At 44.8% G+C, this 23331-nt stretch overlaps 3 protein-coding genes across 4 annotated transcripts in view; 2 read left to right on the forward strand and 1 right to left on the reverse strand.

Annotated features, from left to right (window-relative positions):
- Positions 1-23331, forward strand: part of LOC137664547 (albumin-like) — a 369558-nt gene that overhangs the window by 34855 nt on the left and 311372 nt on the right. The window lies entirely within an intron of this gene.
- Positions 898-9192, forward strand: AFP (alpha fetoprotein). The gene is made up of 14 exons (XM_068403946.1): positions 898-997; positions 1730-1790; positions 2009-2144; positions 2296-2498; positions 3028-3175; positions 3851-3948; positions 4251-4380; positions 4665-4879; positions 5225-5357; positions 5804-5901; positions 6936-7074; positions 7803-8026; positions 8111-8243; positions 9124-9192. Exons 1-14 carry the CDS (start codon positions 913-915, stop codon positions 9166-9168), a joined length of 1848 nt encoding a protein of 615 aa, XP_068260047.1. The 5' UTR covers positions 898-912; the 3' UTR covers positions 9169-9192.
- Positions 11973-18295, reverse strand: RASSF6 (Ras association domain family member 6). The gene is made up of 10 exons (XM_068403945.1): positions 18225-18295; positions 17515-17593; positions 16746-16894; positions 15333-15424; positions 14710-14894; positions 14214-14315; positions 13397-13448; positions 12813-12931; positions 12630-12727; positions 11973-12048 (listed from the first exon to the last, which is right to left on the reverse strand). The coding sequence occupies exons 1-10, from the start codon at positions 18293-18295 to the stop codon at positions 11973-11975; spliced, it is 1023 nt and encodes a 340-aa protein (XP_068260046.1).

The following is a 23331-nucleotide window of genomic DNA, read 5'->3' on the forward strand; positions in this document are numbered from 1 at the left end:
TGCTCCCATTTCCCCACTCAGAATCCTTTTTCCTTTTGATATCGTGTGATAATGAGCAACCCTCATCACCTTCCTGCAGCCTGGAACAAGGAGCATGGCCGTCTTCTCTCTAAAGAAACAAAAAAGCTCTCTTTGCCTCTTCCTTCAGACTGAATACACACATCCCTGCCCACCTACCGCTTTGTTACACATACCCGTGGCTCTCTGAAGCCATTCTACCTCCAAAAATTTGTCATTTTTATCATACTGATGCTTACAGCATATTTTTTAAAAAGTCAATAAAATAACTGTATTAACTGGAATTTTTCCCTTCATTCTACACTTTTCGGGTTGATTTTGTGTCAAGATTCGGAGACATTTTGGTGGTAATTGTTAATGCTGCAAAAATACCATAGGGGATACTTAGTTCAGCCTTTTCACCCTGACAACTTGGGAGCCGGGAGCAAAAGAGAGCTTGTTCAGCACAGAGGGGTGCAAAAATATCAGGTTAACAGCTAAACTTGGGGTTTTTCAGTCAACAATGTGTTATGAAGGCATCTTCTGCCCAGCAGTCACCTTTGAACACATCTGTAAGTAGGTGAGCTCAGTATGCACGATAAAAAGCTCAGGGAGTGTTTAAACTTCTTGTTTGAAGTGTGATAAGTTAAAAAAAATCTCTATTTGTCTAAATTTCAGGCAAAACCCAAATCTACAAGGTCCTTTCTTTGCAACAAGCTGTTCACTTCATCATACTGAGCAAATAATGGCATGTCTAATTATTCCAAAAGGGCTAATGTTGTATGTGACAGTAAAAGGGTTTTGATTAACCAGGAATTGTTTGGGAGAGTATAAAAGTCACTCTTTTCCCTTAATTCTTCCTGCCTTTCACAGATGAACCAAGCCCAGCCCGGGCCCCTGCCAATATCTGACAGTATGAAGTGGAGAACAATAATTTATGTTATTTTATTGGTGAGCCTCACTGCAGTCCAAGCCCTGCCTAGGAGTTCTCGGGACACAGGTAAGAATATATCTCATATTTTTACTCTATTCTTTTGTACAATACTGATGGCTGCAACGTCACACGCAGGGTTATTTGGTGGCTCACTTTGCCACTGTTAATTCTACATGGGTATTTCCTTATGGGCCAAAGGCATACAACAAAACTGTAGCTGTATAAACGTTTTTGATCAACCTTAGATGTGTTGCTTCTTTATGGCTTGAGAATCTGTGCAGAGTGCAGGACAGGCAGGGATTACTGAGGGTCTGCTGAAGGGTAATTCAATCCACGGGGATGTGGTTGTGCAGGAAATTGTATTGTAGGTCAGAAACAAATAGTTCCACATCCTCATGCTTAAGTCACATAGAAGTTCATTCTTATGCCTTCCTAGCCCCAGTGCTAGTCAAAAGAATTATGTTTCTCCAAGCCTGCAGTACCAAAAAAAAAAAGGTATTTGATGAAACGGCCTCAAGTTGTGCCAGGGGAGGTTTAGGTTGGAGATCAGGAACAATTTCTTCACCCAAAGGGTTGTCAAGCACTGGAACAGGCTGCCCAGGGAAGTGTCACCATCCCTGGAGGTGTTTAAAAACCGTGTAGATGTGGTGCTGAGGGACATGGGTTAGTGGTGGGCTTGGCAGTGCTGGGTTAATGGTTGGACTCGATGATCTTAAAGGTCCTTCCCAACCAAAATGATTCTGTGATTCTATGAAGCATTTACTAAGCATGTTTTATTCAAATTATCTTGTTTTTCAGAGGAAAAAAGCAGCATTGGCCAACATTTTTCTCAGCTGCAGGAGAATAATTTTAAAGCCATGTAAGTTGTCCAGGTAAAGCGTCTGCTTGCAATTTGCTGCCACTGAACATCCTTGTGTCATTTGGAAATGTACTGCGAGCCAAACACTCACCCCTCTGCCATCCTGTGCCAGCTCAGCCCGGGGTGATACGAATCCTCTTACTGTCTCACACATAGAAGTTAAATAATTAGGTTTTAGGTAGGCAGCAACAGGTTAACGCTGTGTGTTCTTCTCATAGTGCCATGATCATGTTTGCTCAGTACGTGCAAGGAGGCACGTTTGGCAGAGCAGTTGAAATGGCTGAAGAAGTCACAGCCCTTGCCAGAAGGTGTGCTGCTGCAGGCAGAGACAACCCGGGCTGCCTGAAGCCTTTGGTAAGCACCTTTATGCTTCTAATGTGTCAAACCTCTGCAGAAGTGACTGGTAATTTCAGAGCCCTGCTGTGCATTTTTCCAGAGGGGTGTGAATACTTTATGAAGAGACGTGACCTCCTTGTGCCTGCACTTCTTTCTGTTTTTTTCACAGGACACTATTTTCCTCGATACAATATGCCAGGAGGAAAATCTCCCCAGCGTTACTGACTGCTGTGCTAAAAAGGATCCTGAAAGAAACGACTGCTTCCTCTCCCTCAAGAATTCATCAAGAGGGTTCGTTTCACCTTTTGAAAGGCCAAACCCTGAAGCTGCCTGCAAAAATTATTCACGGCATCAACATCCATTAACAGGATAGTAAGTAAATAAATCATAGATTCATTGCCTGGATATGACAGTTATGAGCCTGGAGACAGCAAATGCACTAGCAACCAAAAAATTCAGTCTAAGATTCTCTGTAATCTCATACTCATTTTATTTCCTAATGTGAATTATTTGTGTGATTCATCCAGCTGTAATTGTCATTACGTGAAGCCTGTTCTGCCTCCTCCTGCTTTGGACATAGGTCCAAATGACAATCAATTTGGCCTGTTTTATTGTAGTCTATTTAAAGGACTCATCTGAAACCAAGGGCCTCCTTTTAGTCCTTAAAAGCCCAGCTGAAGTTTTGCTGCCTCTAAGCCAGAACTGGCAGGATTTGAGACTGTGATTTCCAGGAAAACGTCAGCCCCATCAGAATGTTCTGGGATAAACCCACACCCTCCAGCTGTCCTTACGACAGGAAAGCCATCACTTTAGTAGCTATCACTTTAATATATGGCACCACTGCACTAACACTGCTGCTCCTGCAGGCTCTGAAACCACAGACGTTTCTCTCTTGGTTTAGTTTCATCTATGAGGTTTCCAGGAGGCATCCTTTCCTCTACGCCCCAACAATCCTCTCTGTCGCTATCCGGTACGAGGAGATGATGAAGAACTGCTGCGGGAGTGCTGAAGACCCCACTCACAACCTGGAGGAATGCTTCCAGAGACAGGTATTCCCTCGTGGGGTTTTAGGGGATTAATGTGCAACCAGGGACTTTGCTACAGCTGAACAAAGACTGAAGCAGAGATATCAGTCATTTCTTGTTCAGCATCTGAACCTCATACTAGAATTCACCTTGTGAAGGACAAGCTGACATCAGACTTAAACACTCTCTTGAATTATATCTCCAACTCCTAAATGACAACACCCAGCTGTGGGGCGTTGGGCAGATGTAGCTTCACAGGGAGCCCCAGGCAGTCCCCGCACCCCACGACAGCATCGTTGCCCACCCCACCTCTGCCCCCTGCACTGGGTTTGTTGTAAGGATGCAGAGAGAGGAGACGGTGCTACACATAGTGCAGAAGTCTGGGTTTATTTCCTGCTGATAGCTCCTGCTCGGCCAAGAGTTTGCACTGCAGAGACATGCCCCACACGTAACCAGTGTCAGGAATTCAAAGGAAACTACCTGTAACAGTGGCAAATAGGGATGAGTCCCGTGCTGAATGTGCCTTTCACACAGTTTGGCAGGGCAAAGCACAACAGTTAGTTCATGTTGCAGCCCAGACTGCATTTTTCTTTCACTATTAAAAAATCCCTGTTTAAAACCCACCGCCACAGTAGTTTTAGCATAAAGCATTGTCTTGTCTTTTCTCCACTGTCATGGTCTGCATCTTCTTTCTTCCAGGCCCCAAAGGTGATGAAGCCACTAAAAGAAGATGGCCTGAGGCAGGAACACACGTGTGGAATCTTGAACAAGTTTGGAGAAAGGACCTTAAAGGCTCTGTGAGTCTTCCCCAAGTTTATCATCAGTTTGAGATAAACTGTGGGTGTTGCATGTTAGGGGTGGGGACACAGGGTTGCTCCTGTAACATCATGCATTTCTTTCCACCATCTCACACTGAAACTCACCTACGATCCTTAGATAACTGAAAATCTCAGCTATTGGCTTCAACAGGCATTTATTTGTTAACATCAGTGGGCGCAGGGAGAGACCATGTTTGGATACCCCCTCCACAGAAAAGTGACGACAGCTATCGCAGTCTCACCCTGTGAATATAAACAATAACTGATTTTCTTCGTTGTAGGAAACTTGCTCAGATAAGCCAAAAATTCCCTAAAGCTGATTTTGTTACTGTTAACAAACTCGTGGTGGATGTTGCCAACATGCACAAGGACTGCTGCCGTGGAGATATGCTGGACTGCATGCACGACAGGGTAAAATTTATATGTTTGCAAAAACTGATTGCTTTTTGTTGTCGTTTTCTGATTCTTTTTCTCCTCCTGGGCTGTACTGATTGCTCTCCAAAACTGCAGTAAACAGAGAAGGCTTGAGCCTTCTTCCTCGTCCTGCCAGATGTCTCGCACAGCTTCAGCCAGCCACCTCTTCTCTTTGGGAGTCACCTTCTCTGGCTGTAAAATGGAGATAAAAACACTGAGCCAAAAAAAAAAAAAAGACCAAAATTAGTAAAATTTCCTTCATTCCCTTTTTTGCTTTACAGGAAGAGATTCTACACTATGTCTGCACCAACCAAGGCATCCTGTCAAGTAAAATTAAGAAGTGCTGTGAAAAGCCTCTGTTACAGAGAAGTGAATGCATAGTTAATGCAGAGAACGATGACAAACCCGCAGACTTGTCCCCCCACGTCAGGGAGTTTATAGAAGACAAAGGAATATGTGAACGTTTCGCCCAGGAAAGAGACACACACTTAGCCAGGTAACGTGGCTCTTCTCTACTCTTCTATTTTGCTGTTTCCAAACTTGGGTCCAAAGATGACAGTCTGGACGTTAAAGCCCAGCTCATCAGCCTCAGATTTGTCTGCTCTGTGAGTAGGTGGGTGTGGGATACTGTGCAGGTTGATCTCAGTACAACCACACTCAACCCTAGAAGGTGTGGAATGGGAACAATGCAGAACAGGGCACCACTTTTTTCAGAGACAAAAGATACACATGTGAAATTTAGGTACTATCAGTTCTGATCTCAGGCCCAAAATATAGCTTAGACCTCTTGAGGGCAGTTGGCTTGGCTCACCTCTGACTCCTGATACTCCACGTGTTGCAGGTTTCTGTACGAATACTCCAGGAGACACCCCGAGTTTTCTGCTCAGATGCTTTTAAGGATTGGTAAAGGATATGAGGACCTGCTGCAAGAGTGCTGCAAAACCAGTGCTCCAGAGGACTGCTGCAGCAGAGGGGTAGGTGCCACCACTTCACACAACATACTCATGGAGTCAAGCGTGTGACCACGGGGCTGGTTCTGGCTAAAAAGTGACAATCGCTGCTCCAGGTGTACAGCGAGTACCCCTGGCTGCTGTAACACCCCCAGCAACTATTACAAGGCCTGGCTGATTCCCCTATGGAAAAAGCAGCCTCAGAGCCTTAGCAGTCTGCAGTTGCCTCAGATCTAGCCTTCCCCAGTTCTACAAAATTAAGTATTCCAAGGTGATTGAAGGTGGACATTTATCACATTCAGGCAGTTTATAGAGGTTTTGGAAAGATGAAGACTCTAATGGAACTAAAAATGGGTGGTATCTATCAGGTGAGAGGTAGCTCCAGATACCCAGGCCTTATCAGGAGGCAGCAGGGCATTCTGCATCCCCCCTGATACAATGACTCCTCAAATTCACTTCTTTTTTTTCAGGAGGAAGAACTGAAGAAACATATTTATGAAACTGAAAGCGTCATGAAGACGAGCTGTGACATTTACAAGGAGAAAGGAGATTACTACTTCCAAAACGAGTATTACTTTTTTGTGTGCTTACGTTGCTCCTGTACCCGCTGGGCACAACTCGGGCTGGAGGGAAGCGACTCATGTCAAAAAATCTAGGCTGAAAGACACCACTTGAATATTTGGATCAGTTTATTAATGGTTTCCAGGATTTTTTTTTCTCTTTTCCAAGACAATCTTCTGGCCTCTCATGAGTTCTCTCCTTAACCCAACTCATTGAGCAGTGAAGTGATGACTTATTAATCTCCCATCTATGTTCCCTGTGCTGTTCTTGCTTTATAACTGCATTTAGAGCTCCCAGCTCACCAGAGTCATAAATTTAGCCAAGAGCTGGGCGCTGTGTCTTGCAAAAGGCTTTGCTCTATCCGGCTCCTGCAGCAGCTGTAGACATTAACTGTTGTAACCAAACCCTGACTACAGGAGACAGAGCAGAGCTGGACCAGCTGAACCATGTACTGTGCTTAAATGCAGGCACGAGCCGCCAGGAGGAGCTCAGGCCCTGATTTACAATGTTAATGAGCACGTGCCTAACTAAGTATGTGAGCAATTCCAATGAAACCTCTAAATTGCTTGTGTACTTAACCTTATGCTGCTGCTAGTTAAAGTTTTCCTGGCCCCGACGGTTAATAAGCACAGTTTTAAAAACAAAACAAAAAGTGAGCTGCTTGGAGCTTATCTTCTGCCCTCATCTAGTCTGCCAAGAAGCCACTCGAGTTCGGTTTTGCTCTCAGAGAAGCTGCCTGCGCTCCCAGGGAAATGAGTAACACGGGACAAACATCTGTACGGTGTGGTAAGAAGGCCCACCAACACAGACCTGGCAGTGCCATTGGTAATCTTGTTTAACCTGGTGTGAGACTGGTCAGAAAAGGGAGAGAGCTCAAACAGAGCACGCTTACACTTGCCTCCAGGGGTTTACAAACACCAGGCTTAGGCCTGCCCTTGTGCTCATGAGCCTTCTGTGGGTTTGCTAGGGCTTTACACATGCGCAGGCAGCGCCTTGCTCCCTGGTGCAATAAAAACAGCAATAGCAAAATTATCATTTCAGGCTTCTCATGAGCTTCACCAAGAAGATGCCGCAGCTGACATCTGCAGAGCTGATAAAATTCACCAAGCAAATGACTACCATCGGCTCCAAGTGCTGCCAGCTGGGCCAGGACAAGCTACTGCCTTGTGCCGAGGAAAACGTGAGTATTGTCCTTCCAGATCTTGGTCCTCCTTGTTCTTGAAACTCTGCCACAGATTCTGCTGCCAGCAGGGCCCAAGAGCTTGGAGTAAAGGTGAAGTGTTCACTGAGCTATTGAGCTGGCCTGAAGATGTGCTACACCTGAAGTAAGCACAACTCAGCATCAGTGACATTGATGCTTGAATTAAACCACAGGAGGGTCAGGAAATAGTCAGGCTGGTGCCAGGCAGGTGACATGGTGCAGTGCAGGCAACCCGACCCTGTTCCCTCCCAGGCTCAGGGTCTCTTTCTAGGTGCTCTGTGAAAAGGATCAGTTTTGTACAGCCCTTCCCTCAGAACTCTCCAGGCCCATAAGGCAAAGAACTGAACAGCTTCAGCCTGGCCTCCAGCCACCCACTTGTACATCACAGTTACAAGAACGGCTGAACACACCCCACTGATGGAAACAAAGCCAAGGCAAGCACGTTTTCATGAAGAAATCACATCATTTCTATGCACAAGGGACAGTCCCTAAAACTGTACATATATATTTATTCTGAAAAATCTGAGCCATGTTTGCACTGACAAAAGTCAGCATTCAGTAGAAATAAAAACTATCTTACAAGCGAGGTTTAATTTAAATTATTCTCAGTTATTTTTTGTAACTTTACTAAAAGCAGTGTGTAGTTCAGGGATTTGTGAAAATGAAAAAATAATGTAAAGTTGTTTTTTTCACTTCTCTTGGTAAAGCTGGATCTCGTGCTTGGAGAAATATGCAGAAGACACCTGACAGATCCTATAAACCCCGGGGTGTGCCACTGCTGCAGCAGCTCCTACGCTTTCAGGAGGCCGTGCCTGGGGAAACTGGAAATTGATGAGAGCTACGTGCCCTTGTCACTGACTCCTGGTCTGTTCCCTTTCCGTGAAGACTTGTGTACGAGTGAAGAGGAACAGCTACAGCACAAGAAGCAGGAGTAAGACCTGCCTGATTTACTCTCTTACCCCCAGGTTTCTTATCCTGGCACTGCTCACCATGGCTTGCTTTGCTTTCCCTGCAGAATGCTCACCAACCTCATCAAATACAAGCCCCAGATCACACAGGAACAGCTCAGCTCTGTCACGGCGGCCTTCACCACCATGAGGGAACGGTGCTGCAAGGCAGGAGACCGCGAGGCCTGTTTTGGGAAGGAGGTATGGTTCCTGTTCACCCTACACTCTGAATCAAAAAAACCTCAAACCTCAAGTTTAACAAACCATCCATGACCCATCTTTGCCTTTCTTTGCTTAAAATGATAAAATACAGAAAATTCTCTTTTATTAATCAGAAACTTCCACCTCTGAACACACCCAAACAGCTTAGAACCATTCTACTAACTCCTCCTAATTCTGCAAAGAGCCATTCTACTAACTCTTCCTGATGGAATTTTATTTCAGTATTTTTCCTACAAATACCAAATCTTCTTAAGAAATTGTCCTCGTTCAGCCCGCACCCAGGGCTAAACACTAGCACTTTTTCTCTCACCCAGTGTCCCTTCCCCAAATGAATTGGGAAAGGAGGGAGACTCATAGGTTGAAGTTAAACAGATTTAATGAAATAAATCAATATAATTGACAACACAAAAGGGACAAAACTGTACTTATCTACAGAGCACCGGCAAGTTGGTCCAGGAATCACAATCCATGGAAAAGAGGCAGAAGGGAGGAGAGGCGAGGAGAGCAGGAAAAGCCCCCCCTCTCCCCCCCTCCCTTTTATAGTGAGCTGGGTGTCAGTGATACAGAGCACACCTGTGGGCCAGGCGGGGGCAGCTGCCCTGGGTTTAGGTGCTGAGGGCCCTGATCACCACTGCCACACACTGGAACCAAATCCCAGCTAACCCAGGACAGTAATCTGAGCTGAACCATCAAAGCAAAACATCTATAAAACAGTGATGTATGTGTACACCCTCTGCACATACAGTGTTTGTACACAGCTTGCACAGATTATAAAAGATGATTTACTGCTGCCATCCTCATTTCACTTGTTCACACCATCTTCCTCTTTGCTCAGAGATATCTTGCTTTTTTTTTTTAGGGTCCAGAACTTATACAAAGAAGTGAAAAACTGTTGTCAGCATGACGAGCTTGCACAGCGTACTGGAGGGTTCTTGCTGAGCAACAGGAACTCCCCCCCCCTCAGCAGTGAGTGTCTCTTTCCTAAATGTTCATGAAGTGTGAACAGGAGCAGGTGATTTGTCACAGGGGAGAAGCCTGTTGCAGCTCTTCACTCACAAACCTACTGAAGTCGTGATGGTTTGCTCCAGCTCTGGTTCTGCCACTGTCCCACCTGCTGCTGTGAACCAGGTAAAAGGCATTTCAGAATAAAACATCAAATTCCTCTGTAGAATCTGAACTGTGCAACTGTAAACCTGGTCTGCTCGCAGGGCTCAGCTCACCTCCAAATTAAACGTGTCTATCAATTTAATTCACTTGGGGAGAAACCTGTGCACAAACTTGGTATGTGGCTCCTATCACTTGGAGTCAACAAGATCAAGGATCCTTCTACCACATAGTCACAGACACCAAAAAACAGAGAAATGTTTTAAATCTAAAGCTTACAAAGCATCAACACAAATGAGATTAAGAAAATCCACTTGTAACCACTTCTCAATTATTTTTCAATCATCAAATAATTAATTTTGCATTTTTATATCTCTCTGTCCTTGTAATATGACACATTTACTCACTGCTATGGGCTGCTCTAGGGGAGTTGTAAAGTTGTGTTTAAGCACAGAAAAATATTATCTTGGGCATCCCAACCAGGGTGAGAAGGAAGAAAGGAGCAAAACACCATGGACAGAACAGGGCCTGCTGAAACACCTGCTCAGCACACAAGGGTTTAGAGAAAGCACTCAGAGGCTGCCCCAGTTACACTCCAGGTGGTTTGACACCAACAGCTTTGGGGTTTTTACTTACTTTTCACATTAAAACAAATCAGAAGGCACATTAAAAACCATTTCACTGACAAGAGAGCAAGGGGAACAGTGATCAGAAAACACAACCAGGAAAGCTGCAATAGCTGGGGGCTGCCTGGTTTCATAAGGAAGGCTGCAGGAACTGGACAATCTTCATGTACCAACAAAGCCTGATCCCAGGAGAAAAAGCAGCCAGTCCATGCCCAGTAAGGGGAACAAAGCACTGGGATCGACTGGGAAAGGTGGGGAGCTGTGAGAGACACACAAATAGTGACCAGGCTGTACCCCGGTACCACAATGGTTCGATGGCCACCTCGGGCTTCTCTTCACACTGGGTTTCCTTCAGATGTTGTGTTCTGATGAGGATCCATCCTCTGCAATTCGGGGATGGTTTGGGTTTTGAACTTTCTTTTTTTTTAAAAAAATCCAGTGATGCCTTTGGCTTTCTCCCCTGGGGTAGCCTGGTTGCACACACTCAGGTGAGAGAGATCTCCAGTTGCTGTCTTCATGGGTAATGGCTTTGGCTCCCAGTTCAAAAGCAGCCTCCGTTTCCTCTGTCACATCTGGTTTTCAGTGCTGTGGTACCTTGAATATCCAGTGATGCTGTGGAATAAATTCTGCCCCTGTTCTTGTCTGTATCTGTCAGAAGGGATTCATTTAACCCAGCACAGTGTTCAGGAAGAACTGACACCACAGCAGAGTCGCAGCTTTGCTTCACCAGCCCCTAAAACCCAGCAGACTCCAGCTCATCTGTGCCATGTTCCATGGTTATTTCCCAGCATCTTTCAGTCCCAGTTGAGCAGGACAAGTGAAATAAAAAGGATTCACATATTTAACATCAGCTGGTGGCAAAAATGGCTCCATTTAGGAATTGTTTATGTACACAGAGGACTGGAGAACCTGCTGAAAACACTTTCTTCTCCACATGGTCTGTGCATTGATTCTATTTCACTCTCAGACCAAGGAATTACGAATATTTCCTATTCCAATAGGTGCCTTTGAATGGGTCCCTGGGGAGATGTCAGCCATGCTTGTGTGCACACTCCTGTTGCTTCAAGGATCTTACATTTGCACCTCTAAAGAAACTGTTACTTAATACAAGACATCTCGACTGCTGAATTATTTTTTATTTCTCCCCTCTGTGCTCCCTTGCCCACAATTGTTTTCCTGGGCATTAAAATCAACTGTACATTAAAATCAACCCCTTGCCCCAACCACAATAGCCAAGTAACATCACCTGAGGCAGTGCAGAGTTGTTCACATTTCATTTATTCCACATGATTTCTAGGCAACATGTTCTGCACATCGATTCCCTCCCTCTCACAGTGTTGATCTTACCTGCATAAGGTGGCGGAGGCAAAACACAGATACCAGGTAAAAACCACAAACTAATACAGGAGGGCAATTAATTGTGCACAAATTGGATTTTATTTACATCTCTACAAGTGGAGCTTTAATATTGAGCATGATTCAACCAGACAGCACCCGACAGCTGGCTGCTGTCCACTGCGCTGGGGCCAGTCTGCAGCCAGGGATCTCGGGTCTCTCTGGCACAGATTTTTTTAACTTAAGTGTAAAGCCTAACTGCAATCTTAGATGCATAAATACCTTTTGCCACTTACCTCTACTGAAAAGCTTCCTCCTATTAAAATTCATAATTTCTATTAGAAGGAAAACTATATACTTAATTTCCATATTTATGTATTATTAACCCATTGGTTATTGCAGTATTTTTCTTACATGCCAGACTTTGGGTGATGGTTCATAAATTAGTAGGTTTTAAAGCCTTGTGCTTTTCACAGGATTTTTTCCCCTATCTTTGGTTTCAAACCAGTTTCAGCACCTGCCTTTTGGGCGATCTAGTGCATCTTCTTAGGTGGTTCCCACCTTGTGCTCCAGGCCTGTAGAGGAGTGGGTTCAGTTTCAGCTGCATAATTATCAAGAGAAGCTTCAGCACTCGCCAGTCCCATCAAACAGTAGTCTCTGTCTTTGTAACAGTTCGGCTGTGAAGGTGCTGGCAGATCATACTCTTCTCTTTCAGGTACCTGAGGTCAAGACAGAGAATGCATTTAAGTAACAGAGAATCCTCCAAAAATTGAACCCAAACTCTAACGTGCTAGTTGAATGGCTGAAAAATGTAATGACACTGCTCTGATAGGAAATGTCAATTGCTGTTTGTTTTTCTCTTCAATTTCCTGGCCTCTTCAATTCAAAGTGATTATCAGATGGTCATTAAGAGGGACATTAAGAATTTGGTGCTCATTAGCTTAAATGCTGTGCTAACTAAGTAGTACCACAGCACGGACTGCATTTATACTCTCAAGGAAACACACAGCAGCAAGTAGAGCCTGAGGAACCAGTCTAAGGCCCAGAAGAGAAGTGAAGTAAACAGAAGTAACCCTGAGGGTCCGAATTTTCTGGAAGGATCCTCAATGTGTAGGTAGTCAGTATTTATTCTGGCATCTTTAACAGCAACAGGCCATCTGGGTGTGCAGGATACAGAGAGGGTTATAAATCCCAGCAAGTTCCACTTAATTCATCACTGCCCTGCTACATCAATGCATTCACCTCTGGAGCCAGCCCATAGCTGTTCGTGTTCTCCTGGACCCATTTTATTCCTATTTACCTTGCAATTGTCTGTTGAATCTCCTGTTCTTCTTCTTCATTTATTCTGTGCAAAATTGACTCCAAAAAGGGAAGGTGAAATTGTATGTACTGAGCAACCTATCAAGAAGACAAGAAATTCCCGTTAGCGAGCGTGCTAATTGGGAACACCCCTGTGAACTCTCAGAACCGATGACATACGTACATCACTGCTAACCTCTTCCACGTCCCTGTCCATGAGAAAGAACTTGGCAATCTTCTGTGAGGGCCCCTGCAGGAGCCTGTGCAGTAAGGGGACGTCTCCGCTCCTCAGCTGCTTCTTCTCTGGGATTTAAAAGGAGTGTTGTGTGGCACAGAACATCCAACAGTGCCTCGAGACACCTCATGCAATCAGCAGGCTCTTTTCTTGACAAAGACCCTGTAATTAACTGATGTGCAGTTATTAGACACCTAACGAGTCTCTAAGATACGAGGCACCTAACTTAAAATATGCATTTTGAAAGAAATTGGCAGACACAGCAGAAAAGTTGCCAGGTAGGCAGCCAAGTAAGCATTTAAGTCTGATCCCAGGCCCATCGGTGTGACTCCCTAAAACAAAACGTACTTCATAATTTTCAAACATAATTTCAACTGATTTTCACACTTAAGGTACATGCCCTTCAGTTCTCTCACATGCTGTCAGGTATTCCTTTTAATCAAGATCAAATGTCCTTTTCCTGAAGGCAGAGACTAGACTGTGTTGCAGAAGTAAACATTTTCCACTGAAAAATGAGCACGGTCGACACTTACCTCCAGACGCGTGGATGATGTAAAGTGCAAATTCCTGTGGGCTGTTTTCTATCTGTTAAACACAAAAACGTCTGCTCAGACTGACTGACACACTTTTAGTGTTTCACTGCCAGCAGATATTCTCTGTGCTTCTCAACTCAGATATTTAAATCAAATGGAGATTTATCAAAAACTACACTAAGAAGCTACGTAGAATATAGATATTGGAGAGAGATACAGCACTGATGGTAAATGTATTCCTGACTGGGTATTATCATGTTCAGGGAAGATGGTACCAAAGAAACTCCAAGGAAAAAAGTCATTTCGACAGTATGGCACTGATCTGGTGCACTAGTTCTAACTCTGACTCTCTGGAGCTTTCTGTGTGCCTGGATCTAACAGAAAAGACATCCCAACCACTCAGGCTAAAGGAGTTCCCTTTTGTTTGGCTTTAAACACAGTTCCTAGTGCCCGTCACTAGAGGGAAGCCCAGCTACGTGCATTAAACCAGCATCCCTCCTGCTGGGAAGTGCTCAATTTTTGCATGAAATTGCAGCCTTTTCCCCTCCCGTGTGCGAGTTTATATAGCAGCAGCTCTGTAGTTCTCCCTTCACCGCACACTAGACACCAAATACACCTTTTCTAGACTCAAACAGCCGTCAAACAGTTGTAAAATAAACCCAACCCCTTCCTTACAAATGGCCCGTGTTTTCCATCCTCTATTCTGTGCACTGCCCCCTCCCAGTTATTCCCAGCCCCTCACACAGCACTGGTGTGACACTTCAGTTCACATCTCTAGAATATGGCTGCACTTGCTTCTGCAAACACACAGAGTTACCTTGAACTTTCGAAGCAGTTGTTCTATCACTTGTCTTGTCCTCATCTGGCTGTTGATTCTTATTTTGGTTTCTGATCCAAAAGCTGGAGTAAAAACTGATGTCTAGGAAGAAAAACAGCAGCAAAGGGGCGTGAGCATTGAGCTGTACTCAACGGGTGGGACACAGAAGGGTACAAAGCAGCACCACTGGTACAAAGCAAGGGGTCAGGTGTGCTGCTGCTGCTGCCACAGAGCTGAGGGCAGGCGGTGTCCTCAGGAGAGCACCCCTGGTACGTGGGACCACTGTGGATGCCCACTGTGCAGTGGCCAGGCACATCTGAAACCCACCCTCTGGAGCAGACCCCAGGGGCTGAGCCCCAGGCCCAGGGACACTGGACAGGGATCAGTGGGGAGTGCTCCTCTGGGCTAAGAGCACACAGGGGAGGTCCAGAAGCTTGTGGGACATCTTCTGTCCCACTACCCAACCTCAAGGGAGGAAAGGCAAGCGTAGATGTACCTCGTAGTTGTAGAAGTGGCCGTTAATTGAAAACCTGTGAGTCTCTACTTCTGTCCTCGCTATCGTGGGGAACTTGGCCCTCTGGCGCACAGCCGCCGCGGTGCCGACGGCCCTGGGCAGGGTAGCACAGTCGTGTTCCTGCTCGCTCCTGGACTTCAGCGTGCAGGTTTCGTAACCTGAGTAACCTGGACAAAAGGAAACCGCAGCAGCACGTTGTACAGCTGCTCTGCCAGCACCCTCACAGGAAGGAGGTTCTTGGTGGAGGGATTTTTTGATTTTTAATTATTTTTTGGGTGGGTGGAGGAGTGGGAGAGGAGGCAGGCACAGGCATAGGGTGCAGAGCATAGGCTGTCTGCAGTGGCCACAGCTTGCTGTGCTGTTTGCTGCTTGGGAGTGATTTCTCTGGTGGAAGCACAGCCCGTTAGCACTTGCCATTTGAGGGTTATCTGTACAGCAATGTTCTCCCTAACCAGTCCTAGGTCAGCGTTTCACTAGCATGGAACAGGCATAAAAGAGACAGAAAAAGGTTTCCCTTCACTGGTAGGGAAGGCCTAACACGTCAAACTATTTTTGCAGGCACAGAACAAAGAATTTGTAGTGAACTTAAGAGCACCAACACTCACTTTGCTCAAGGTTTGGCTTTTCTTCAGCAGATTTCAGGGTCTCCCCGCTAATGTGATGCAGGTCATCAAACTCTCCCCAGCGTGTCATTCCCCTGAAATACCAAACGTACATTTAGAGTTGATTAGTGCTCATTAACTCAGCGATTTCCATTTATCCTGTAGCCAGGCTTCACCTAACACACTCCTATCCCTGTTCAAAACTTTATAGAATACAACTAGACTTCAACGTGGTATATGGAGCCAGTAATTTGAGTTGATGTCATAATAAAATTAATTAGTAAAATGTGGTAGGACTAGGGATCCCAAACGTAACACAATCCTATTTAGAGCCTGTTGAACATCAGCCATGAGGATGTTTCCTAAAATTAATTTCCTATATATATATTATATTCAAAACTATATTCAGCTACCTCCAATGAACGTGCCAAACGACAGTTCCATGCATTTAAAAAGTTCATTTAAGATCAAACAGCCAAGCTGCTCTGCATACCTTAGAGCCTGTCAGGGCAGCTTCACATGTCTGCAATCAGGAATTCATATTTACTTTACGATTCAGATCTCCACCAGCTGTAAGTTTTTTAAGAAGTAAAAGGCAAAGCGTAACTAACTGCCAGACTGGACCCTATCCCACTGGCCACATGCACCCCATAGCAGTAGCCCTGGTCAAGGCAAACAGAGAACCAGATTTGCCTCAGATTTGGGTTCTTTGGTGGTTACCTCCCTTAATTTCAACAGAAAGAGATAGGGAGGACGCCTGTCCCTGAGTTTCCCAGAACTCCACAGCTGCAACGATGGTAGAATTGAATCCATAATTCAAACATGTACCACATGCCATCTAAGACAATGGATAATTAAGAAAACGAGCTCCAATACACAATTTACCAGGGAGTCATTCAGGGTAAACATTGCCTCAGCCTCCATATTACACGTCACTCAGCTTCGGCTCGCCAGATATATTTCCAAATTCACCAACCAAGGCTTGGGAAATAGTGTTCCAAACAAAGAGGAAATACTCTAAGAACCTACAGCACTTTTTAAAGATACAGCAAATGTAGCAGCTTTTGGCTTCATGCTGTACAATGTGCACCACCATGAGGTCTTACAGGAGTACTGACATCCTCAGGTGTACATGTATACATGGGGGGGGTTGTAAGTTTTTATATATATAAGTTTCCCAGTACTTGCATGGGAATAGTATAGACAAAGCAGCCCCCTCTACCCTCTCAAATGTTCTTAAGCTGAAAGCCAAAGATGCAACGATGCTACAAAATGCATCTTTCTGTCCAGCAGAAGCTGTTGAAACACCCCACCAGTCACACCAAGCACAGAGTACTGCTGTGCAAGCCACCATCACACACATGGGCTGCCTTGAAATACCAGCCCGCTGGCTTCTTAGGCAGGTTAATACATTACCTTTTACCAGGAAACAAACCCACGTTCTCTGTTGACTTCAGGGTTACAAAAGAGGGTAACTGCTTCTCATCCTGAATTTTTAATCGGATAGGGTGTCGGACTCCCCAAAATATTGACAAAATTCCTTCAATAAATGGTTTGCTTCCTTCCTGATGGAAAAAAAAAAAAAGAATAAGGAATGCTGCATAATAATCGATTAATAATAGTCAACTTCCCCTCAAAGTAACAGGAATATGTTGAAATGGCTGAGGCCAACACAGCCCCGGAATAGGTCACCTAGAGAAGCTGTGTAACCTCAAGGTATTTCCAAAATATGTAGCTAAAGCTGCAGCTGACCTGATCTCGTGTCAGCGTTAGTCTGACTCTGACCAGGAGGTTTTCCAACCAACCTGTCCATAATTGCACACAATTACAAGGCAAATCCTATTTGTTGTGCCTGGATGACGAGCTCTGCTGAAACCTGGGTGCTGAGAAGGTGGCAAAGGGGAAGAAGTGCTGGTGAAGGAGGAAGCAGCTGTTAATTGTCCCTGATGACGCAGGGCACCGCATCAGCCCAAACCCTGTTATTGGTCCCCATTCGTGCTGACACAGAACCCTGTCACTGCAGCAGGAGCTGGGGTGTTTTTATTACAATTATATACATTTAATATACCAACACACAACAGGTATCCCACACTGTTCAGTCCAGCTGCATTAACCATCAGCACCCGTCAGGGCTTTTCCTGCTATTACATTGTGCTTTTGGTATTATTTTTACATAAATCCTTACCTGATTATGTGACAGTTGCAGATTTTCTTGATCAGAATAGTACGAGTTGTAAGTCTTCAGGAGAGAGCTGAGCTGCTCTCTAGAATAAAAGTCACAACGAAAAGAATAATTTTTAAACACCTCTGTCGCACACGGGGTAAGTGGCAGCGTAACACCTTGTATCTGTGTACCCACTGCATCTCTGTACAGGTTTGTTAATGATTAATACATCATTTTCTGGGAGTAAAATTTTGTCAGGATACTAGGCTGCTTATAAGCAGCCTAGTGTCAAGACCTGATACATAGAGGAAATTAATTAGTCACAGTCTGATGTGACGTTAATGACACTGCCCCAGAATAACTTGTACTTCGGACTTCCGTTATAGTCATGAGGGGGAAGCAGAGAGGAACAACACTCCCAGGCATCCATGTTGCAGATTATTTTAGTTATGTTTCAGTTTGGTTTCCCCACATGATTGTTTCCATTGGATTTTGTATTTTTCAGACACTCTTATTGCAAAATATATCCAGTATGCCTAGACAAAACATTTCAGCTCCCTTCTGCTTGACACCTCCCAGCTTTGCACTAAGTCTTTGCTTGGAGGAGAAAGGATGGAGATGAAGAGAACCTCTGCCAACCAGCAAGGATTAAAAGCCTGCCCGTCATCTCGGATTTCAAACAGAAATTCATGATGCAATTAAAAAAAAGCAGCATAACGTAAATAATTGACCTGGTTAGGAACTTCTCCTCATTGATGGAGACAGAAGGTAGATGCTGTGCTTTCATAGTCACTTTCTTCATTTATTCAGAAGAGATGAATCTAAACAAAAGGTTAAAAAAATAATTATATCCACTAATGCCACTAAGAAAGAGTAAATGGTTAACACAACAACAAAGCCTATTTCCCACTCCTAGTAAAAAAAGCCATAAGCCATTCCCACTAAGTATACCACAGTACCTTAAATCCCAAGTACTACAAATACCAGGACTTTCTCAAGTAGCTTTAGGAATACTCTACAACTCCATGAATATGCTTCACTTGTTAGTAGACTGAGACTGCAACCCGTTTACTGGTTAGGATTCAGTTGTAAATTATGGATAGAGCATTGCCCAGGGTCACCCAAAATCAAAGTGACTCAGCAAAGCAGCCTTAACCAGGTTCAGCAACCTAGACAAGAGGAGAAGAGTTGATCGTTGGCAGAGTCCTGCAGCACACAAAGAAAGCAGCTGAGATATTAAAGAGTGAACAAGGCTATAATTAAAGTGATGTAGCAATATAATTTACAGATCACCATGCAGTGTGTAGGCAACAAGCCAGGCCCACGAGACTCCAACAATGCATTCTTCAATAAGCTTAATTACGGAGTCTTGGCTGCTGTCATTCCCCCTCGGGGACTAGAGAAAAGGCAGACGGAGGAAAGTAACTGCAGCGACTCAAGACTGGCAATTGGTACTGCACTGAAAAACCCCTTAGTCTCAGCCCAAGAAGTGGCATCACACAGATGGGTGGAAAAAAGGAATCCCAAGGCAAGCAGTAAAATCTCCAAGGACTGCACTGGAAGTTGGTTATCCCACTTCTATTTCTCTTCTACTTGGGCACGATGGCAGAGGCATTTGCCTAACAGCACTCGATGTCCATTCTCCCTTGTGCCAGGAGATTGACTCGAGCCTGAGTTCAGACTGCACGGGACAGAGCCTGGTCAAGGGTATCTGAGAAGTAGCTTATTGTCTACAGTACTAACGACAAGTAGCCTTCATCTAGGAAGTTATTTCACAGCCTCTAAAACCAGAGCACACTACCAAAACGAGCTTCACGCAGCAGCTGGCGTTTCTGACAGTGCTTGATCAGCAGCTCACTGAAAAGAGCACAAAGATCCCACAAACCCACTGTCCTTTGGGTGCCATCCATCGAGGTGAGAACATACCTGACAGCCAAAGCAGCCCAGGGACTTCTGCACAGACAGGAGTTTGGATGTGAGGAAGAGGCTGCTGTACACCAGCGTAACAGCGTTGTTTCTTTGCCTCTGAAATGAGTTCAGGAACCATCAGCCACACCTTGAAACCTGCTTTTAAGTGATTTACTAATACCTCTAACTGCCAATGTAATTTCAAAACAACTTTAAAAGATGCAGAGGAGTTTATGTACATTGGCACCTGGATAGCTGGATGTACACTTGAGCTTCCTCCCACCCGTCAGGAAACAACACGTTAAGAGCAGCAGATCGCCAAGTCACCGCTATTAAACCTAGAGCAGCGACTCTAGCAAGCCCTGGCACCGCTTCACTGCTCATGGTTGCTTTCTGTGCAATAGAATTTGACCTTAAAATGATTCCTATGAAACAAAAAGCTGATCGCTACAGATTGAGAGAAGTGATCTTTACACACACACACAAAGATTATCACTGAACTACCTGTTTTGTTACAGTGAAAGGCTTTTACTGAATTATTTGCCTTAAAAACCTTGAGCGTATCTTAAATCAGCTGGATGCCATGAAAATGCTGACAATGAAACAAACTGGAAGAGCAGCTGGTGACGGGAACAATTCTTCACCAACGCCACCCCTGATCAGCCTGGACAAACCCTGCCCTTTTCCCCTATAGCTGGGGCAGAAGCCCAAAAAGGCTCGTTACATTTTCCTCAGTTACATGACCAGTTCTGCTTATCAGGCTGATACAAAACATTTCCACACTGCCAGCTCACCCTGGAGATAAAACACTTCTCCAGGGACCCTTCCCGTAGGCTACACACACCTTGCGGCCCTTATTTTTAGTTAACCCCAAAACCTCCTGGTGGAGAACACGCAGGGGCTTCCCCAGCACCATTACCTGCCACCACAAATGACAGTGTATTTACACTGGTGCTCCACAAACCCACCACAGGAGTAAATCAGAAGTGGGCAGATGCAAAATGAGCAACTCTAGAGGAAGACAAACTGCTGGAGAAGGAAAAGGAAAGGGGAAAAAGAGCACTGCATAACCCCAGAGCTGCCAGAGGACCAACAGCCACATCAGGCACAAGACAAGTCTCACAGAGGTAGTGGACTTCACTTTTCTGGAAGATTTATATCTTACCTGTACTGTTTGTTTTTTTTTTCCCCCTCAAGAAAAAGTCCAAGTGTTAGCAGAGAGGCAGACGAGAGGACGTGTATAATTTCATTAAGTAGAGAGCTTTTTAAGTTCTTTGCTTAAGGGGACAGCACAGGGACAGGACAGTGGAGGAATGACAAAGCAAAGGCAAAAGCAAACGGCCACACAGATTTTTATACAAGTTGAAAGCAGGCAACTGCAGGGAGTGCTGGAAGGAGAGGGACGCTCAACTCCAGAGTTGAGCCAAGCAGGAGCAGCAAAGCAGCATTTGAATTTGCATGTAACAGCCTGGATGTGCTTTTTGGCACCTCCGTGTATTCAGGCAGGGACTGCAGAGCGAGCGGTGTGCTGCAGAGCTCCTACCTGGGTTAACAAAAACTACAAACCCAAACCTCGCACAGATCTCGAGGTATTTTGAGCCAGTGCTTCCCAAAGCTGCTCCAAAACCACAGCAAGTCAGGATGGGGTGAAACTTCTCAGTTTCTCATACAGAAATCTCAAGTCTCAGCTGTCTATTAATGTAATATCGACAACATAGACATATAATATTTTGTGTACTGTAGGCAAACAGCACATATACCCAAGTCATTTTCTAAACACAGAAGGGTCTGGTATTTAGCAGTGTTTCTATAAAAATTAGTTTAGGATTTATTCACATAAGTTCAGTATCAAGAGAATAATTTTACAAGTCTTTACCTAGTCACACGTTCTACTTATAGGAGCCTTTATATTTTTTTTTCCAAGTCAGATGTCCTCACCCCCAAAGCAAAGGTCTAATCAAAAGAAAGTACTTACTGCAAACACTTGCACTTTCCCCACTGAAAACAAGGGGGCTTTTTTCTTTGTCTTGTAAACAACTTTCTACTTTATTTTAAAAATTAACTGCTACAGCACAGAGCATTAACAACACTACTCGAATGCAAAACACAGCGTAATGTGCAGGCAGGTTCAGAAGGGGCTTTGGTTACTGAAACCCCCAGTAAGTCGGTATTTATCTGTGAACACGGCCCCGTAACTTTCCGGGTCACCAAGGAAGCGACACACAACTCCCTCCCTTCACACAGAGAATGATGATAGAGCAGGACTTGCACCAAACGTACTTCAAACTCTGAGTAATCCATGATTATGAAGAGAAGTTACTTGCTATTTCAGGTTGCTTAGGAAAGATAGCTTTTACTGGCCGAAAAGGACAGACAAGGTCACCCATGTAACCTTTCCAGTCACACCCACGACTGGACCAAGGGCAGCGAAGGCTCGTGCCCAGGTACGCACCGAACAGCACCATGACCTGTTCTCTGCCCATTTTAATCACAGCTCCGACTCACGCAAAGCCACCTCGAGATTTAGGAACTTCTTTGACGAGAATTTCAGAGCAGACATTTCTCCTTCCCTCCGGCACCCTAATTACCCGAAAGGAATGTGACTGGAGTTCTGGGTGGCTGCGAAGGACCTTGCTTTCTACTGACACTGCAGGTCCCACAGCAAGCACAGAAACAGCTCCAGCTTTACGTTTCACTTACCTGTACGTACGGTCAGAGAAGGAGCAGCAGAGGAGGAGTTTCACGTACCTTTCACCGAGCCCTGGACAAGGCATGACAGCATTGCACTGGCTGACAGCTCTCTCTGCTACTTCATGGAACCCACAGAGCTGGTAATTACTATTTTGCTTAACAAACTGGGAGTGCTGCAAAGCCAGGACACTCCCCACACCTCGGTGCATGTCGGGAATATTTACCTACCCACTTTCCTTCCTCCCAGCTGCTGAAAGGAGCGCTCCCTTAGTCACGGTTACACCTACGGGGAAGGCTCCAGTTAACACTTTAACCACTAACTTCCTAATGAGAGGCAACCTGCTGACTCTGAGTAATTATTTGCTGACAGGGCGCACCCTGAAACATCCTGTGCTCAAAGCACTGTTATGCTTTAACCTCGTCTTGTTTTCTAATCCATAAGATAAAGGCATTTTTTCTTCTCCAGATATACACCAGTCTTAGTGGAACAACAAATACACACAATCACATCATGCCTAAATATAAACATATGGATTTATAACATTATGACAAAAATTGTGACAACACAACTTGATCACGATCACATACAGCTGTATATTCAATTTCTTGCTTAATTGTATAATAACCGTATAAACATTATTCATTGGGCAAGAGTTGTGTCTCTAAGAGATAATCCATCACTGCTTAGCTTAATTGCTCAGCAGCTAATTGTATAAGCAGAAGTTTAAGCTGTAGAAGAGATTTGAACCAACACATACCTTCCAAGTTCCTGCTGCTTGCCCATCCATTTAGAGCAAGCAGGTTATTCACGGGATCAAGCCTGAAACTGGAAGTTATTGGGCCACAGAGAGAGGAGCGTGAAAAATAGTGAGCCTGGATTTGCCTTCATACCTGTCTTATGCACTGTGATTTAGATCAGGTTACTTCTGTTTTATATAATTTTATGTTAGGGAGAAGCAGAACAGACCCATAAATACTTGGTTCCTGATGACATCATTATCAACCTCTGGAGCTGCTCCATCTCTTCTGCCATTGTCTAACAGAAAACCATCCCACTTCCCAACTGGTTTAAAAGCAGAGCTTTGGTTTTTCCTGTCACAGCTTCAGGACTTGAGCACTCTGCCTGGCGCTCTTGGATCAGAGAGCAGGCACAGCCCGGCACCCTCGAGTCTCTCAACTGAGATAACGTCAGATCCATCCATCTCTGACAAGTACACCACCCTGCTGGACACTTACACT

The sequence above is a fragment of the Nyctibius grandis genome, chromosome 6 (genome assembly GCF_013368605.1).
Source record: "Nyctibius grandis isolate bNycGra1 chromosome 6, bNycGra1.pri, whole genome shotgun sequence".
Classification (NCBI taxonomy): Eukaryota; Metazoa; Chordata; class Aves; order Nyctibiiformes; family Nyctibiidae; genus Nyctibius; species Nyctibius grandis.

Bases quoted from the DNA above. Each gene is read 5' to 3' on its own strand.
- AFP (XM_068403946.1), top strand. From the start codon at position 913: ATGAAGTGGAGAACAATAATTTATGTTATTTTATTGGTGAGCCTCACT. The intron at 1,791-2,008 runs GTAAGTTGTCCA...TTCTTCTCATAG, and splicing joins GAGAATAATTTTAAAGCCAT to TGCCATGATCATGTTTGCTC. The intron at 2,145-2,295 runs GTAAGCACCTTT...TTTTTTTCACAG, and splicing joins CGGGCTGCCTGAAGCCTTTG to GACACTATTTTCCTCGATAC.
- RASSF6 (XM_068403945.1), bottom strand. From the start codon at position 18,295: ATGAAGAAAGTGACTATGAAAGCACAGCATCTACCTTCTGTCTCCATC. The intron at 17,594-18,224 runs GTCAATTATTTA...CTTTTATTCTAG, and splicing joins GAGGAGAAGTTCCTAACCAG to AGAGCAGCTCAGCTCTCTCC. The intron at 12,728-12,812 runs GTACGTATGTCA...TCTTCTTGATAG, and splicing joins TGGAAGAGGTTAGCAGTGAT to GTTGCTCAGTACATACAATT.